This window comes from Pelodiscus sinensis, chromosome 10 (genome assembly GCF_052426305.1).
Source record: "Pelodiscus sinensis isolate ZL-2025 chromosome 10, ASM5242630v1, whole genome shotgun sequence".
Taxonomy (NCBI): Eukaryota; Metazoa; Chordata; order Testudines; family Trionychidae; genus Pelodiscus; species Pelodiscus sinensis.
The window spans coordinates 29975995-29994487 of NC_143061.1; the positions used below are offsets into that span (position 1 = coordinate 29975995).

The 18493-nt window shown below is 40.2% G+C and overlaps 1 protein-coding gene across 2 annotated transcripts in view; it reads right to left on the reverse strand.

Moving 5' to 3' along the window:
• RNF13 (ring finger protein 13) overlaps nt 1-18493 on the reverse strand; it is a 107298-nt gene that overhangs the window by 16878 nt on the left and 71927 nt on the right. For both annotated transcript variants that reach the window (XM_006115934.5, XM_025181159.3), the window contains 2 exons: nt 14463-14568; nt 5104-5197 (listed from right to left, as the gene is read on the reverse strand). In XM_006115934.5, coding sequence (XP_006115996.1) covers nt 5104-5197; nt 14463-14568 — 200 coding nt within the window. The remainder of the gene's footprint in view (nt 1-5103; nt 5198-14462; nt 14569-18493) is intronic.

The window sequence follows — 18493 nt, forward strand, 5'->3', positions numbered from 1 at the left end:
CACTGATGTTTCATGATGTGTCCACATCAACATGAATTAAATTTAGAAAGAAGATACAGGGTTAGTGAGACTGATTTTCAGCAATGTCAATAGGGCCAAAATTAGTTATATAAAAGGTCTCAGGAAGATTAGCTACTATAAAGAAAAAATACAGGCATGTTAAATTCTCTGGTGCTGCTGTTTGTGATCATTGCTACTACATGATTACTTAATTGACTAACTTTTGTTTGTTGGAGAAGAGAAAGTAAAGGAGAACTGCTTTTAGTCAATTCTGTTGGGACCTTCAATATCAAGAGATGGTAGCTCTGAACAATTTTACTAATTGGAGATTTATCTCGGGATGCCCAGGACCGCACTGAGATCCACTTGCTTAAAAAATTCTCAATCTCAGTCTAAGTGATTACAGAGGAAAAGGAGTTTGGAGTGATGGGATTAAGTCACAAATTAAACTATGGTGAAACTCCATTTAGATCAATAGTTGCCTCTGGGCTATATTTTCCCCTTCAAGGGGGAATATAATCTGTTTCTCATGCTGGAAATAAAAGAGATATTTAAAAATAAGAAATAGCGCTACAAACTCAATCAGAGATATGTGGATCTGTTTCACGGCTATTCTAATAGAAACTGGATTTTGTTCCTCCAAATTGATCCATTGGTATGAGTGTTTATAACTCCTCCACTGCCCCCCCCCCCAAAAAAAAGCTGCCCTGTTAACTAACGTTAGCTCAGGATTTATGGGTTGAAAGAACTGGGTCTTTAATCCATTATAATTCTAGGATATTTTAAAAAAATCTTTTTTTGTTTTGCTATCCAAAAGGTTTTTCATTTAATGCTCATATTAGCTGGTGAGATTTAAGAGTGTGTCTAGACTACATCCCTCTTTTGACAGAGGGATGTAAATTAGGCACTTCAAAATTGCAAATGAATCCGGGATTTGAATTTTCTGTGCTTCATTTGCATAATCGCGTCATGGTGCTCTTTCAAAAAAGTGCTATTTCAGAAGTAAAACCACAGTCTAGATGTGGTTCTTTCAAAAAGGGAACGCTTTTTCAAAAGATCCTGTAAACTTCATCCTGAAAAGGGAAGGTTCAAAAAGGGAAGGCATTTTCGAAAGATCCTGTAACCCTCATTGTGAGGGTTACAGGATCTTTCGAAAAAGGCTTCCATTTTCGAAAGAACTGTATCTAGACTGCGGTTTTACTTTCAAAATAGCGCTTTTTTGAAAGAGGTTCATGATGCGATTATGCAAATGAAGTGCGGGAAATTCAAATCCTGGCTTCATTTGCACAAAAGCAAGCAATGTAGACGGCTCTGTTTTGTGCAAAAAAACCTTTTTGTGCAAGATCCTTATACTTCCTTTTTTAAGGCATTAGCGCTTCATTAGCATACTCTCTGCTGGCAAAAGGCTGCAGTGTAGACATAGCCTGAGTGAGGCCTGAGCAGCAAGCAGAAGAAAGTTGTTATTGGTTTTTTTGTTTTTTGCTTGTGTGTTTTTTTCTATATTGCTCTGGAATCCCAGTGTTATTGGATTTTGAATATTACAGTTCCTATCTCCCTTATCTCCCCCCAAATAATTAAAGGTTTCCTGCTATGTTTGGACTTTTCCCTTTCTCTTCTGAAGTTTTTTTTCAGAAAGCAGCATAATTCAATCTCAAAATTGGAGCACTCCAAATTTGTACACTCTTCAAATTTCAAATCTTCACAGGAAAACTGCATTTATGTGTGTAAATCAGAAAAGGTATGTGTACACTACGGGACAAAGTGGAATTAAGATACACAGCTTCGGTTACATTAATTGCGTAGCTAAAGTCGAAGTAGCTTAACTTGGCTTCTGGTGCTATCTACACTGCAGGAAGTTGAAGGAAGAACATTCTTCCTTCGATTTCCCTTAATTCTTATGAAACCAGGGTTACCGGAATCAATCGGAGTGCTCTTCTCAGTTCGAATTAGGGGTCTTAACTAGACTGCTAATTCGAACCCTGGAAAATCGACAGCAGCAGCTTCAATCCTCCTCTGCAGTGTAGATGTACCCATAGTTATCATTTGTAAGTTCAAAAAAAAATGACCATGTGTCTCTGAAAAAGAACAATGTCTCATTATGATGTCACTAGAAGGAGCCAACATCCAGCTGAACAAATAAAATCAATGAAAGTTTGCATATAGGTCATCCTCACACATCTCCAATTACACTACGCTCCCAAGAATGCCTTTTTGAAAAGCAGTCCTTTCTTTAAAATCTTACAATTGAAATTAAAACAATTAAATAAGAGGAAAGGGGAGGGAGAACAAAGCAAACAAAAAGTAGGTGGTTACAAATAGATACTCTGGCTACAGGAGCGATGTGTACATTTGGCATGGTACTGAGACATTACTCTTTCTCACTAAACATACACAATAAATAATTAACAGAAAACCCCGTAAATTGACTTGCTAGAAGAAACACTAGATTGTGTTTTCAATGGAACAATGCAAAACTCCCTAACATGCTTAATATTTCCTGTTTTAATTAGGAATCCTTAATTAAATGAATTAAGGAGTGATAGTAATATTAGCCTTCTTGGCTCTAGATTGCTCTTTTAAAGCCAATTCTAACCCAAGAGAAATAGAATATTACAGCAAGGTTTAGTCAACCCTGTGAAGTAAAAAGCTCATTAATTCTTTTATGAGAGAGACCAACTTTGCATATGACACTATACAAACTCTTAAACCAAACATCTGCTTTTCAGGTAGCACCTACAATATTATTAATAATGCAGGAACATTATCAAGGGCAGCTGAGAACTGCATATGGCTCTGTCCCTGAATCGAACCCAGTCCCTCAAGTGATGCTTTTGTACATGCGAATACTTGCACATTAACACGAACGCTGAAGTAGCAAGTTTTTATGTTTGTACCTAATGGCTTGCACAAATGAACTATTACATGACAAAATTTCAGCGTGTGTAAAAAAACAAAAGTAAAGAAGTGTATGGCAGATATGCCTTTTTTTTGGAAAGCAGATTAAACATGCAGACTTTTTGAGGCAGCCCATAAGAAAATAAGAATGGCCATACTGCATCAGACTGCATCCATCTAGCCCCGTATCCTGTCTTCCAACAGAGACTGATGCCAGATGCTTCAGAAGGAGTAAACAGAACAGGGCAATTTATTCAGTGATGCATCCCATTATCCAGTCCTACCTTCTAGCAGTCAGAGATTTAGGAATACCCAGAACATTGGGTTGTATCTCTGACCATCTTGGCTAATAGCCATTGATGGAACATTCCTCCATGAATTTACCTAATTTTTTTTTGAACCCTGTTATATATTTTGACAATGACTTCGACACTCTGTATACTTATGCTTGTTTTAAACTGGCTGCCTATGAATTTAATTGGGTAACCCTTGTTTATGTGTTATATAAAAGGGTAAGTAACACTTCCTTATTCACTTACACTGTACTATTCATGATTTTATAGACCGCTATCATATCTCCCTTTAGACTTTTATGAAATCTGAGCGATCACAATATTTTTAATTTCTCCTCATATGGAAGATGTTCCATAAGCCTAATAATTTTAGATGCACTTTTCTGTCATTTTTTTCCAGTTCTAATACAGGCTGCCCCTGACTTGTTATGCGATTGGTTTTGGGGGAAGCGTTGCAAGTCGGGGGCGTCATAACTTGAACCCTCATTTATGATAGGCGCCGTGCACCATCGTAAATGTGGGTCGAGGACATAAGTCGGAGGTTTTCGGCCCGTTCCACACTTACAAAAATGGTTGTAAGTATGGGGGGGTCGTAACTCGGGTGGTTGGAAGTCGGAGGTTTCCTGTGTGTGTGTATATATATATATATATATATATTTTTTTTGAGCTGGGGCTACCAGAACTGTATATAGCATTCAAGGAATAGCTGTATCATGGATTTATATAGGAGTTTTCTGATATTATCTAGCCTTTTCCTAATGGTTCCTAACATTGTGATAGGTTTTTGACTGTTGCCACATCCTGAGCAGAGGTTTTCAGAGAGCTATCCATAATAATTCAGAAATCTCTTTCTTGAGTGGTAACAGATGATTTAGACCCCATCATTTTGTAAGTATAGTTGGGATTATGGTTTTCAATGTGCATTACTTTGCATTTACCAGTGCTGAATTTCATCTGACATTTTGTTGCCTAGCCTTGTCTCCCAGTTTTGTGAGGGCCCTTTGTAACTCTTCAGAATCACCTTTGATCTTAACTGTCTGTCTTGAGTAATTTTGTATTATGTGAAAATGTTTGGCACATAACATCCTGTTCATCCCCTTTTCCATATCTCTTATGAATATTCTGAACAGTACCCAGCTATTCACCCCTGTCCATTGTAAAAACTGACTATTTCTTCCTAACCTTTGATTCCTTTTAACCAGTTACTGATCTATGAGAGAACTTTCCTCTTACCTCATAACTGCCTACATTGTTTAAGAGTCTTTGGTGAGGGATCTTGTCAAAGGCATGTTCTTTTACAATGAATCCTATAAATTATTGTCCTTTTAATTTCTCAGTGTGTGTTTCATCATTCTGACTACCTCTTTAGCGATTAACTCTGCATAACGTAATATATTGGACTTAAACTTTTAACTCCTCACATCATCTGGCTTCCTATGGGCATTGGGGTGAATGGAAGGAAAGCCACACACCTTGCAGAAAAGTAGTCAGATTATACCCACAATATAGGTCAGTTTATGCAGAGCCTCCAAAATGGCGGGCAATTTACATCCTACAAATACATCTCCAGACACATGACAGATTAAGACCTCATACTTTCTTGTAGTCGCTGTTAATGCAGTGAGAGTAAACAGGATGGGACCAATGGGATGTGAAGGAGCTCTGCCGGCAGTATTCAAAGGTGGGGAAGAATGAAGTGTAGGAAGAGCGGAAAATTCGGGTGTAGGTTGTTCATTTGGACCAGGATCAGTCCTGATGCCAATTTTGTTAGAATGTGCTTTCATTTCAAACTGTACTATCCAGTTAAAGTTGTCTCAGAAAAGTTTTCAAAGCTATACAAAAAATCCATTTGGATATTAGTATTTATTTTAAGACCAACGGGGTTGAATTATTTAGACAATAAAGATCCACTTGCCTTTCTTGAATTTATGTACAGGAAGTTTCTTAAGTTGATCTTTTCGAAGCCGATTCCTTCTTGCTCTGTGTCTATCTTGCACAAATTTTGTGATCTGGAAAGAAGTAGACATAAATAAGATGATGGAACCACTATATCAAGACAGCAAAACAACAATGAAATAGACAGTTTTGTTCTGTGAGCAACCATTCCAAGTTAGCTAAAGATGTTCTGTCCCCAGGACCGGGGTAATATACAGTCATTTCTGTCCCATCTGGACTCCAGGGCAAAGACATATATATACACAAACAGCAGTGAAGCAAAATTTCTAGGTGATAACAAAAACTGAATGTATATAGCATTTATACAATAAAATAACTTAATAGGAAATAACGGCAAACTCTTTGTTGCATCTCGTTCAACTCCACTGAAGCAACATCCTGGCTCAAGTCAATGTGGTCAAAGGTGGAGTGGTTACGGCAGCATATGGCTTATTAGTATTGACTTTGTTTTCATAGTAGTTCTATGTTAGTGTAACTCCACAAGCAAATTATTCCCTGCTTAGTAGGAATTAATTCATAGCACCTAGCTTCAGTTTTCCTTTTTCTAACTTCAGACTGTTGTCTCCTGTCTTGTTCCCTTTGATCACACCGAATAAATCCTTCTTATTTTTCTTACAGTATATTTCTAGTCTGTTACTATGTTCTGACTTTGTATGATGAAATGATTTTTATGGACAAATTTAGAAACAAATGATGAGATAGCCTTAATTACAATGATGCTAAAAGACACATTGAACAATCCAACTTGGAAAATGGCAGAGCTCGCTATTTTGATAACTGTAACAGTTATAGAGGCAACTTATGGTACAATAGTCTTAGAGGGGTCACCGTGTTGGTCTGTAACTTTAAAACACAACGAGTAGTCCTGTAGCACCTTAGAAACTAACACATATATATATACAGGGCTTGACAAATCCGTGTATCTACTTCATATATATATATATATATATACTATACATTTCAAAGACTGAAACATAACATGGAGCCCATGGCCAGAATCTCTGAGTCTCCCTGCTGGCCCTGGGCTCCCTGCAGCACTTCCGCTTTGAAATGTACAAGAGCCACAGTGGGGACAGGGCTTAACAAATCCGTGTATCTACTTGCCCATGGCGAGTAGATTTCAGCCGGTTGCCCCGTTCACTGGTGGTGTGTGCATGTGCAGGTCTGGCGCATGCGCGGTGCAGGGCTTGTGAATGGATTTCGCTGCAGTTTGTCAAGCCCTGTGTGTGTGTATATATATATATATACACAGAGAGAGAGAGAGAGAGAGAGAGAGAGAGAGAGAGAGAGAGAGAGAGAATGTTAAAAGATTAATCAACTAATCAAATAGTTGATGGAATTTCCATTGATTATTCGATAAGGGCGCTTCTGCTTTGAAATGTGGCAAGATCCCACCTGGCTGTTGCTACATTTCAAAGGCGGAAGAGCCCCAGTAGAGGCTCTTGTGCATTTCAAAGATTGAAACGTCACATGGAGCCCAGAGCCAGACTCTCTGAGCTGGGCTCTCTGCAGCACTTCTGCTTTGAAATGTACAAGAGCCACAATGGGGACTAAGGATGTTAACTAGCGGTTAAGTTACTTGTCGAGTAGTTGAGCCAGTAGGGGCTCTTGTACATTTCAAAAGAGGAATGAGGAATTCCGCGTGCAGCCTGGGGCCAACGGGAAGTCCTGCAGAGTCCGGGCTGCACATGGTGTGCCAGCTTTGAAATGTACAAGAGTCTGCAGCGGGTGCTCTTGTGCATTTCAACGTGGAAGTGCTCTCATGCACCCTGGGCCCCATGCGGCACTGCCGCTTTGAAATGCCATGCGGAGCCCGGGGTCAGGAGGGGATTCCTCAGCTAATCTTGGCCTCCACACGACATTTCCCCAGAATCCGAGGTCAGCTGGGGACTCCCTGGCTGATCCCAGGTTCAGCGGAAATGCCATAGAGAGACTGGGATCAGCTGGGGAGTCCTCAGCTGACCCAGGCTCCATGCAGTGCTGCCACTTTGAAATGCCAAGGTGGCATTTCAAAGGGGCAATGCCGCACAGCTGATCCCAGAGTCAGCCTCGTATCATGAGCTTTTTTGGCCATGAAAGCTCATGATTCGTTTTCATTTTCTCTCTCTCTCTCTCTCTCTCTCTCTCTCTCTAATTTTTTTAGTTAGTCTCTAAGGATACGTCTACACTGCAGAGAAACCTCAAAATTAGTCGGAGGCAGACTTCCCTAATGTAGAGGTGCGATCTCAATTTAGAGCCCCAGGAGGCACTGGGAAGGAATGGCCCTGGTAAGGGGCTATTTTGAAATAGCAGCTGTGAAGTGTCTACACCTACCTTATTTTGAACTAGCTATTTCGGAATAGGCATTATTCTTCGTAGAATAAGGTTTGCAGATTTTGGAACAAGCCGTCAGTTATTTCAAAATTATTTTGAAATGACGGAATGGCTCTGTAGACGCTCATATTGTTATTTCAAAATAACGCTAGTTATCTCAAAATAATGGTGTAGTGTAGATATACCCAGAATTGCAACAGGACTATTTGTTTTCATGATACAATAAACACTATTGAATATTAGTATTGTAAATAATGTTAATTTTCCTTGCCTTCTGATAATAACATGAGTTGTTTTCACTTTTTGACCACAGCTATTCCAATAAAACTACTCCCTGTATCTCCTTTTGTTCAACAGAATGTAAGTAGAAATGTAGATATGATTGATACAGACAAAATACACAATGTGTGTTATAAACATGCTATTTGACGACAGTTTAGTTGAAATTTTTATATGAATTTAATTCTTCCCTGAAGAAAACAAACATGTTTATCCTCCCTCTATGCTACTTTTTGCTTTGCATTCATAGCATATTTAGATTTCTCTGTTATTTGAACTTCCAAGCACTTTGTTTTCCAGGTGAGAACTGCAATTAACCTGTGGGATTCAGATGTTAGACATGGACCTGAGATACTCTTTATTTCCTATTTAAAACCCGAGCTTCACCAAAGAAGTTGGTGAACCATATCCAACAAATCTTTTGGGAGAACATGTCTGGATTCTGTGTAGGGGTCAGTACAGTGACTGAAGCGCAAGTCTGACTAAATATCAGAGAGTACGTCTACACTTGCACCCTAGATCGAACTAGGGATGCAAATGTAGGCGACTGAAATTGCTAATGAAGTGGGGATTTAAATATCCCATGCTTCATTAGCATGATCTCTCTGGCATGTTACTCCGCTCAACAACTGTTTCGAAAGTGAAAGTGCGCGCTGGGACACATTAGTTCGAACCAAACCCCATGGTTCAAACTAACGTTACTCCTCAAAAAATGAGGAGTTTTTGTTCGAACTAACGTGTCCTGGCGTGCACTTTCACTTCTGAAACAGCTGTTGAGCGGAGTAATGCGCCGGTAAGATCATGCTAATGAAGCGCGGGATAGTTAAATCCCCGCTTCATTAGCAATTTTGGTCGCCTACATTTGCATCCCTAGTTTGAAGTAGGGTGCAAGTGCAGACGTACCCTGAGTAACTGCCCTGACAACAGAGAAAAAAAGAAACTGTACACAGGTCCGCAGGTAGAAATACATCTACTTATGTAAGCATTCAGGACACGTTTATAGCCACGCTCTGTACTGAAATGTAAAAAATGCCACATGGTATTTTACTTGCAATTGAGAAGGTAGGTTTATTGAACAGCTATCCCCGCTATGGAGATGAATGCATTTAATCTGTGATGGTTCTATCATAATATCTATCCTGGTATTTTTAGATTATGTTGGTTTAGACAACTGATTTAGACATCTGATCACATGGGAGCAGCGTATTGTGACAGTGCCCCTTTGGGTCAGCTGATTTGATGATGGGGGGCTGTTTTCCCTTGCTCAAGGAAAACAGAGTTGAGGGAAGTGAAAGAAGTGAAATTGTAAGGGAAAATGTCAATTCAACTGTAGATGGCCTAAACTGCTGTAATAAATTTATATCATGAAAGGATTACCTTTCACCTTAGATCTTTTTTCTTCTTTAAGTGGAATAAAGCTGAAGTATTGGTAACTATTAAACCTTACCAGTTACAGCCAATCTAAAAAGCATTAAGCAAAATAAAGTGGGCTAAGCACAAAGTAATTATTTTACATTTTAAAATTCTGCTTATAAGCATTTATCCAGCAGGCTGGTTCTGGTATTCCTGCCATTCATTCAAAATATTACACAGAGAAATCTGTCTTAAGTGACCATACAATAGATAAAAAAACAGTTGCCCAGTAGAAGTATGCTTTAATTAAATTTAAAATCAAACAAAATTGTACGAAATTGTCCTTATATGGCTGTATGTATATATAGTGATTCTTGCAGTTTGCACTGTCTGTTATGGTAGCCTCTTGTCTTAAGTGTCCTTTGTAAAAAAAAAAAAAAAAAAAAAAAAAAAAAAAAATCTAAAAATAGTAAGTTACAGTTTAGATATAACTAAACTAATTTAGGACTTACAATTCTTCAGCATACAACCTGTCAGCATCCCATAGTTCACCTGGGAATATTTATATCTCTTTCTTTATATAATTCCATACTAAAAATTGCAAGGAGAATAATAGTACTAGAGGAGTCCAGAGCTCTCAGAGCAATTGTCTCAAGTTACCTATAGGCAAAGAAAGTAGTTTATACTTGGTTCATATTTGAAAGGTTACATTTACTAGACTTTTAACATGAAGGAGGAGTTTACAGACCTACTCTTGTCCTCTGCATTTTCCCAATACATGAGCAAGAGAATCAGAGGATGTGGTCACAATGATTTAGCTGTACCTCACCAACTAGATGATTTGCTTCTGAAAATTAATCCTGCCTGGCCCTTCAGGCTTGCACAGAAACTTGTTTGGTCCCAAAATCATGCATGTAGAATAGGGCTTTCATTTCAGCAAGTATCAGTTGGGCACCACCACAATACTGCTCTCTCACTCATTACAAAACTATGCTAATTCAGAGTATTGGCCTTTGCTACTCTGATACCAATAAATGCTGCACTTAAAGGACAGCCAACAGACAAAATGTTCAATTTTTATGTATGATCTTTGTTTGGAAATTCTGCTACCATCTTAAAAAAATCCACATATATTTCCTGTAATGTGGTTAATGTTATTTGTGATGCAGAAACCTGTCTCTTCCCCTGTCAGGGTAACAACTGCATTTCTAAGGAGGTGTGGCCTTTTGATAAGGTCAGCCAAGTTTCTGTTGTATCAGTCTTGCCTCTTGCTGATCTTCATAAATCAGCTTTTAAAGAAGTTAATTTCTTGCCCTGAAAAAGGCTCCTTTGAAGTTCACATGGAAGTTTTAGAGCTGTCCTATGAGCAGCTGAATTGGTGGCAAGTCTAAAAAAGGGCATGAAAAAGCACCTTTGAAAAAAGAAAGTATCTCTACTGATGAGGCATTCATGATGGAGATCTGCGGAGAAATGTTCACTCTACTGAAACCAAGCTCATAATCTATCTGTTACAGACTACTCGTTATTTATTCTTTTCTCATATCTATTAATTAATCCCCCTCAAAAAGATTAGCACTATTTAACTTGCAATCTTTTCTCATATCAGGGTTTATTCATGCCCTCTACTCTGTCTTTTCTGAGATGGGGTGAGCAGTAAGGCACACTTTATGCTCAATGAGCTGTAAATCTATTACTGCTGATTTACATAACAGTACTGCAATAGTTTATGTATTGTTCTCCATCTCATTCCTTATATATCTAACATCTTCGGTGCTTTTTTGACTGCAACTTTCACACTGAGCAGACCAAAAGAGGTGCTTTGGATGGAGCACTGACAATTTAAGGGAAAAGGCTGTGTATAGAGCATTCTCCATAAGAGGTCTCACCTATGGAATTTATTCAACCTTTGGTTTGAAGTAGCCTGAATCTGCTGACCTTCAGTTCACACTCCATTATTTACCCAGGCTACTGGGGCAAGACCATGCTCAGGGCTGGTGTTTGTGGTTAACACAAGGTATTGTTTAGGTTTGAGGTCATCTCTGGTTGGTTATTTTCTTATTGTCTAGATTTGGAAAGAGAAAAAGCAGCAGAGTTTATCTTTCATGTGACTGAAGTTTTAATGGCCCCAAAAGTGCTTACATCTAAGGATAGGCACTTTTTAAAATGTGGATTATAATCTACTATTTATTTGAGAGAATTTGTGTGTCTGTCTGTTGGTTTAAGAACTCCTTCTAAACAGTAAGAGCTACAACCACCGAATTTGATATGCAATTTCTTCTTATGATCACTTAAACCAAGGTAAGGGTTTGGTTGTGCCAGGAAAACAGGATGTGCCTGGAATGGGATTGTTTCTCAGAAAACATACAGAAAAGAAACAGAATCACCAGGAAAGTAAAAGGGGCTGGGTGGGGGAGAGTTCTCTGAACCCCAGTCCAGGACTGTCCCTGCCCTGAGCCTCCCACACCCCAAGTGCCTTTTAGGGAACATTGCTGGCTGTTCCCCTTTGTCAGGGAGAAAGGGGAAAGCACATAGTTTACTGCATTCCTCACTCTGTCTGGGGAGGACAGGGGGCAGACAAACCTGGACCCATCCCAGCCTGGGGACTTGCACCCCTCCACCGATTGTGCACACTGCAGCAGCTATGGAAAGGTGCTTCTCACCTGACCCCAAGCTACGGTGGTGAGAAAAGGCTGGGGGAGCCCTCTGACCCCTGGGGCAGCCTGCATATTGAATCCCTCAATCCCAGCCCTACCTCAAAGCAATGATTTAAATGAAGCATGCACATTTTCATTTTATTTTCCAAAAAAATAAAAATGCATTGAGTTAAGAACCTGAGCAACACTGGGAAAATCTTCTAGTTCAAAATAACTAAAATAATGGTCAGTGTAATGAGTTATCACTGAAAACAGTTGTAAAAAAAGCACCATAGCCCATCTAATGTGGAAGCTGCTTCTCATGGGAAAGAATTATGAATGACCAGAGACTCTTATCAGAACAGTTAGGGAGTGAGACTTTGAGTTTAACTCACCTAGTTGAAAAATATGTCTATATTACAAAATTATCAGCCTGATAGCAGCACAGAACCACTGCAGTAATTAAATCACGTGCCTATACTTTCCTCCTTGCATAGGAAGTGACCAATCCTAATGGGAGAACTTGTGCCAATTGAACTGCCAGTGTGAGGCATCATGGCACAGCTTCTGAAAGGCAACAACAATCGATGTAACCAATGTAGTATCTATGCTGCCACTGCATCAGCCTGACTACATCAACCATATGCCTCACATGAAAGTGGAGTTATTAAGCTGGTGTACCAGTGACTTACAGTATTAGGAGCAAAATTTTAATGTAGACACTTACATAGATTGACATAAGCTGCCTTGCGTTTACGTAACTCTGTAGTGCAGACTAGGATGAAGCTTTTTACTGATAATTGGACTGAATAGTTCAAATGTGTAAGTAAACTCCATCCCAGTTCTTTGGGAGGAGCAGTGATGTCCTTGAGGGGACTCTCAAGGTATTTCTAAACTGTAGGTGGGAGCAACTGATTGTCCTAGCCTAGACAGACGTGTTGGTGAGGGTCATGCTAGAGCACTAAAAATAGGAGGGTGGATGTTAGGGCTTGGACTGGAGCTCAGGTCTCAAGTCTGGAAGTCGCAGGACCTTGAGAGCAGCTTAAGCTGCAATGTCCATTCTGCTATTTCAGTATGTTAGCTTAGGTCCCACAACTCCAAGTCTGTGTCTTCAGTGCAGTCACACCCTCGGGTACTCTCAGCCAAACTAACAAGAAGCTTGAGACAATTTCCCTTCTTCTGATAGAGTTTACCCTCCTCCCTGTATATGACTAAATCATCACTGTCAGATGGTTTATCCCTCCAGCTCATGAATATGTTTCTGAACAGCTCACTACATGGAGATGGCAGATGTCATGGTGTGAGCAATGGGAGTCTGCCATGTCAGATGCTGTTTGGAGAGCTGCTCTGACAGCAGCCGAGCCTTTGTCAGCTATCACCTGGAATTCTTTACGGGAACCTTTTGGGAGACCATTCTTGGACCTAGCTGCAGTCTGTCATATATTAAAATCATAAAGGCCCAGAAGAGCTTGGCCACCCTCTACTGTAGGCTAGATGAAGAATAATTTTTCCATCTGAACAAGTCCAACCTCTTGGGATTTTTTATTTCTGGTGATATCTCCAGGTTGTCCCTGACATTCCCTGTGGTTATCTACCTTGACCAGCAGGGAATCTGAGGCAGGATGGAGGTAGAGGTATTTGTGTCATTTAATTGGCACAAAGTACTTAATGCCCACTTCGAGATAGTGGCGGTGAAGAGGAGGGGATTTGCCACAAGGTGCTAATAATTTTTGACACCTCTTTGTGAAGGAGAAGAGCCACCCTAACAGGGTCTATGGTGGAGAGGAAGTCTAAAAGGGAGTTAACCTGCACCTCCAATTCCTCTGCCTGCAGGTTGAGGTTGAATACAACCCTCTTCAACAATTCCTGGTGCACTCTAGTGTTATCTTGAGAGACACAGTGTGGGGTCCTGGTAATAGCTTAGTTTGGTGATGACAAGGAAGAGGTCAATATGATGGATTCCATGGTGCCCACTGGTGGGCCAGCAGGTTGACCCCCTTTGTCCACATGGATTTGGAGAATCCTTTTTCCCTGAGGTCTCAAGCACTAGAAAGAGTTGGGTCATCGAGGCTACCAGCCTGTCCAAACCCTCTGTCACCAAGCAGACAGGTTGGGAGGCCTGAGGGACCCCCCCCCCCCCCGCCCAGAGCTGGCCACTGGGCAGATGTTGGTGCTGTGGACAGCACCAAAGGTCTGGAAGGCTGCACTGCTGATACTGAGCTCTGCTGCACTCTGGTCCAATATCCAGAGCAGTATAAGTATCCAACCACCAAAGACAGTGACTTTGCATCTGGCAATATCTGCAATAGATTCTGGAGTAGGAATGGTCTGGATGGGATGTGCACTTCTGTGGGGACCTCGATGACTAGAGGCACTCAGCAGTTCTGCAATGGAAGACTGGCCTTGGAACCAATACCAGGATGAGGAGCAAGATCTAGAAGTAGCACAAGCTGGTCACTGGGAGGGAGGGATCTACCCAAACATGGTAATACCCATCTCTGTGACTCATGGCAGGACCATGGCTCCTGTTCTCTGAATTCTCCCAGAATCTGTCACAGCAATCCAATGATCTAATGGATCAGTCCCAATGTTCTTTCGAGTACTTCAATCTGTTCAATCTGTATTTGAAACTTTGTTTCTTTAGCTAAGCATAGAGGGTCATACTAATTTCAACTGGACACAGTCCTGTTAATTTCTTGTTTTGTTTAAGGAAAAAGATTATTTAAAGAGCAACACTTACCATAAATATGACAATGAGTATAAGGCAGATTCCCACTATAATAAGGAATGGAATTAGGTAGTACTCCAAAGGAAGACTGAACTCTGGAATTAACACAATACGGCCACTGTACAGAAAAGAAAAACAATTTTAAAACAAATTAAACTTTAACAAACAATGAAGCTTACCACAGACATTCAAAAGGGCAAAATCATTAAAATAAAAATAAGCATCTTCAAGCAAACAAGAGGTATCTATAATATGAAACTATCCAGCCACTTTTTTAATAGGTCCACACATAGTCAATGTAATATTAATTAAATAAATAAATAGGTAAAACTCCAAGAATTAGAATCAGCAAACTTATCAGGGTGAAATCCTAGCTCCAATGAAGTCAAATTGAATTTTTCCATTGATTTAAATGGAACCAGGGTTTTACCCCTAACATTCATTGCAATTCACCATGAAGACAATCAGCTGAAAATAGGCTTTGTATATCCATTTTAGAATGAATCAGTTTTAAAAGGCATTGTCTTCTCATTGGTTAATAAAGTAGAACCTTGCTAATTTGCATGATATCTGACCTATCAGTGCTCAACCTCAACGAGAACCTGAACAACACTTTCAAAAGATGCACTTTGGAGCTTGAATTCATAACTTTGCTAGACACTGGAAAGCATAAGCTGAACAGACACACGGGATTTATGGCTTTTTAGAACAATCTATAACCCACTAATAACCACCTCAGCTACTTCCCCGCCCTTCCTTTCCTCCTCATGAGTGTAGGATGTTAATAGGCTACTTCATCTTGAATGGCCCCTTGAATATATGTTAACTTTTTGTCTTAACAGTCTGCTCCATCTTGCAGCTGTGACACTCTATGGCAGGAGTGGGGAACCTTTTTTGGGTCAGGGCCTGCTGGCCCACGAAAAATCAGATGGGGTCCACACACAAGTGAAAAGCAAAAAAGAAAAACCAAATCCTCACTGATGTGGCATCCGAGTGAGAAGGAGAAAGACATCCCACAATTCCTTCCCACACCCGAGCCTCGGGGGGCCCAGGCTAGTAGATTTTGTGTGCTCCAGCCCCACAGTGGGATGGCGGGAGGGCTGAAGCACTAGTACGAACTCCCCAATGCTAGGGGGAGGGGAGCCCTCCCTGAGCCTTTGGGGACAGATCCAGGCAAACTGGGGGCCGCATCTAGCCCTGGGGCCTTAGGTTCCCCACCCTGGCTCTATGGGTATGTTTATACATACAGCACAGCAGTGGCATATAGCTGTACCAACAGAGCTGCACTGCTGCATTGTATCTGGTGAAGACATACTCTGGCATTGGAAGAGAGCTCTCCCATTAGCATAAAAAATCTGTCAGTGAATGGCAGATGCTATGTCGGCAGGTGAAACTCTCCCACTGGCATAGCACTGTGCACACGAATGTTTATCAGTGTAACTTATGTCACTTTGTGTGTGTATGTGTAATAGTTATACCCTTGAGTGCTATCCACATTGGCACTTGTGTCAACAGAGATCTTATCCCATTGGCAAAGACTGTCTTTTCCGGTCTTGCTGCAGCATCACAGTGCTGTACATGAAGACGTGCTCTGAACTTCCCAGAACTGAAGAAGCGCTCCATGTATAAGCAAAAGCGTATCTCTCTCAACAGATGTTGGTCCAATAAAAGATATTACCTCACCCATGTGGGAGACTTATTACAAATTTATGCATTTTGCAAATTAGTAAGTGAAAAAAAATTAGTGTGTGTCACAATGTGGACTTCATTGGTTTACTTGTACAACTGTTGTTGTTTTTTATTATTTCTCATTTGTGTTAGAACACCACCTAAAGGCCCCAAGTGAGATGACAGTCCTGTTGCACCAGATGGCATAACAAACACAAATATAAGCTCATAGTCTAGAATAGTGTTTCTCAACCTTTTTTTTATAAAGTACCCCCTTTACAAAAATAATTGTAAATATCCCCAATACCTACAAGTTTTCAGACACACACAATTTTTTTCTACCATTGCAACTCATTTGTTTAAACAACTTAATCGTAGCCGGGCGGGCAATGAAATTTTTGGATGTAAAAAGTACAAAAATAATAAAGTGCTGTAAAACTTAAAACAAAAATTCAGTTTTCTCCAAGTTTCAATTGTGCTGATGTACCTCCCAGACTTCTCTCAAGTACTCTAAGGGTACTCGTATCCCTGGTTGAGAAACACTGGTCTAGAATAATGACAAGATACAACAAGTCTGTGGGAGAAAAAAAGATTGTCAGGAAGGGTACCAGGTATGATGGGTTTATATTGTGGATACCTGTCTACTGGGAAATGGACTGAGACCACCAAACTCACTTTGTGTTGGCCATTTCTGAGTAAGGAAATCATTCAGACACACCAGTCATGGAAACCCACAATTCCATTTTATGTTCCCTTTTCAGAGCGGAACCACATCTTAAAAGATACATCACAGCATAATCAAGGCATGATATGGATTTAAATTGATGATCTTTTAAAACCTCTCAGCCTGTCCTGAAAACAAAAGACTATTCCATTTCCATTTTTATTATTTATGTGAATCCATAGTTATGCTATGTAAAAGTACAGTTTAGTTTTTCAGCAGTTTTATTATAAATCATCTGAAAACAATGTGGTCAAGATTTCTGAAAAAAAGTCCTGAGCATTAGAGCACTCAGCAGTTTCCCCAGAAGTCAAATTTTGAAAAGCACCCACTTATTACTGAGGCTATGTCTAGACTGCAGAGCTTTTTCCGGAAAAGCTCTGCCGCATCCAAGGAACGCATCTGCTTTTTCGGAACAGTTTCCGAAAAAGCAGACGTGTTCTTTTGGCATCCTGTATTCCTCTTGGTGAAAGGAATAAGAGATGTTCCGAAAGAGGACTTTTTTCTGAAATTTGGCCCCATATAGATGGGCCACATTTCAAAAAAGCCTCTTTCAGTAACAAAAGCAGAAAAAGATACATAAATTGTGGTTCGCCTGAATGTCTAAATATGGATGTAACAGCCTAACTTGAGAAACCTACTTGTAAAAAAAATCAGCTTGAACGTCTTATAACTTGTTAGCCCTATAGTTTAAGGCTGATTCACATATTGCATCTAATGTGTGAAGAAAACTGGAGAAATATTTAATTGATGTACTGTAAACTATTTAATTATATTCTGCTTGTGCTCAGTAGCTTTGTCCTTTCATCTTTACAAAATGATATAAAATAAACATGGCATAGTGCTTAGAAGAAAAGCTATTTTTAGACTCCACAAGCAGTTTTATGATGTCAAGTATTTCTCTCAGCTTTGGCAGGTAACTTAATAATTAAACTCCTTACCCTACTTTTCCTTCAGTAATAACATCTCTGTTAAGAATTTCTAAGTCATTCTTGGCCAAAGATCTGCAGAAGTCTTGTGCACATGATTAAGTAGCTTATTCACATGGGCATGCAGAAATATCTCCTACGGTCATTAAAACACCAGACATACTTTGCTACTTACGCTGAGCTCTGAACCTTACCTGTCTGTAACTTCGAGATGTATCAGGCAAAAATAATTTTGGAACCGATACATTTACAATATAGCCCCTCAGGGGCAGGGGGCTAATACAAAATAGCTATACAACACAGAACGAGAAACATAGTACGGAAAACATTAACGTGATTCACATACATCTCCTTTATATTAAATTAGTTACTTTCACATGGCTTTCCATTAGCACAGCACTGCATTTTAAAAGGTCACCTGTCCAGACTGGTGAAGATTGGGGCTGGTGTGGAACTGCAATACTCAGGGGAGCTGACAGTAAGGTGAGGGGCCTGCTCCATGCTCCCAAAAAGGGTGGGGCCTCAGGTGAAAGGGGTGGGGCAGCCAGCCTTCCGCACTGCACAAAATGTGGTGCCTACCCTGCCCTTAGAATCACTCTGAGTGCTCCGCATGGTTGTGCAGCACTGGTGGCAGGGAGCCCTTTGAATTGGTGGGCCTTAGGGCAACTGCCCCCTTTTCCACCATCAGTGGACCTGGCCACACTTGACCTAGAGAGCTCTGAGTG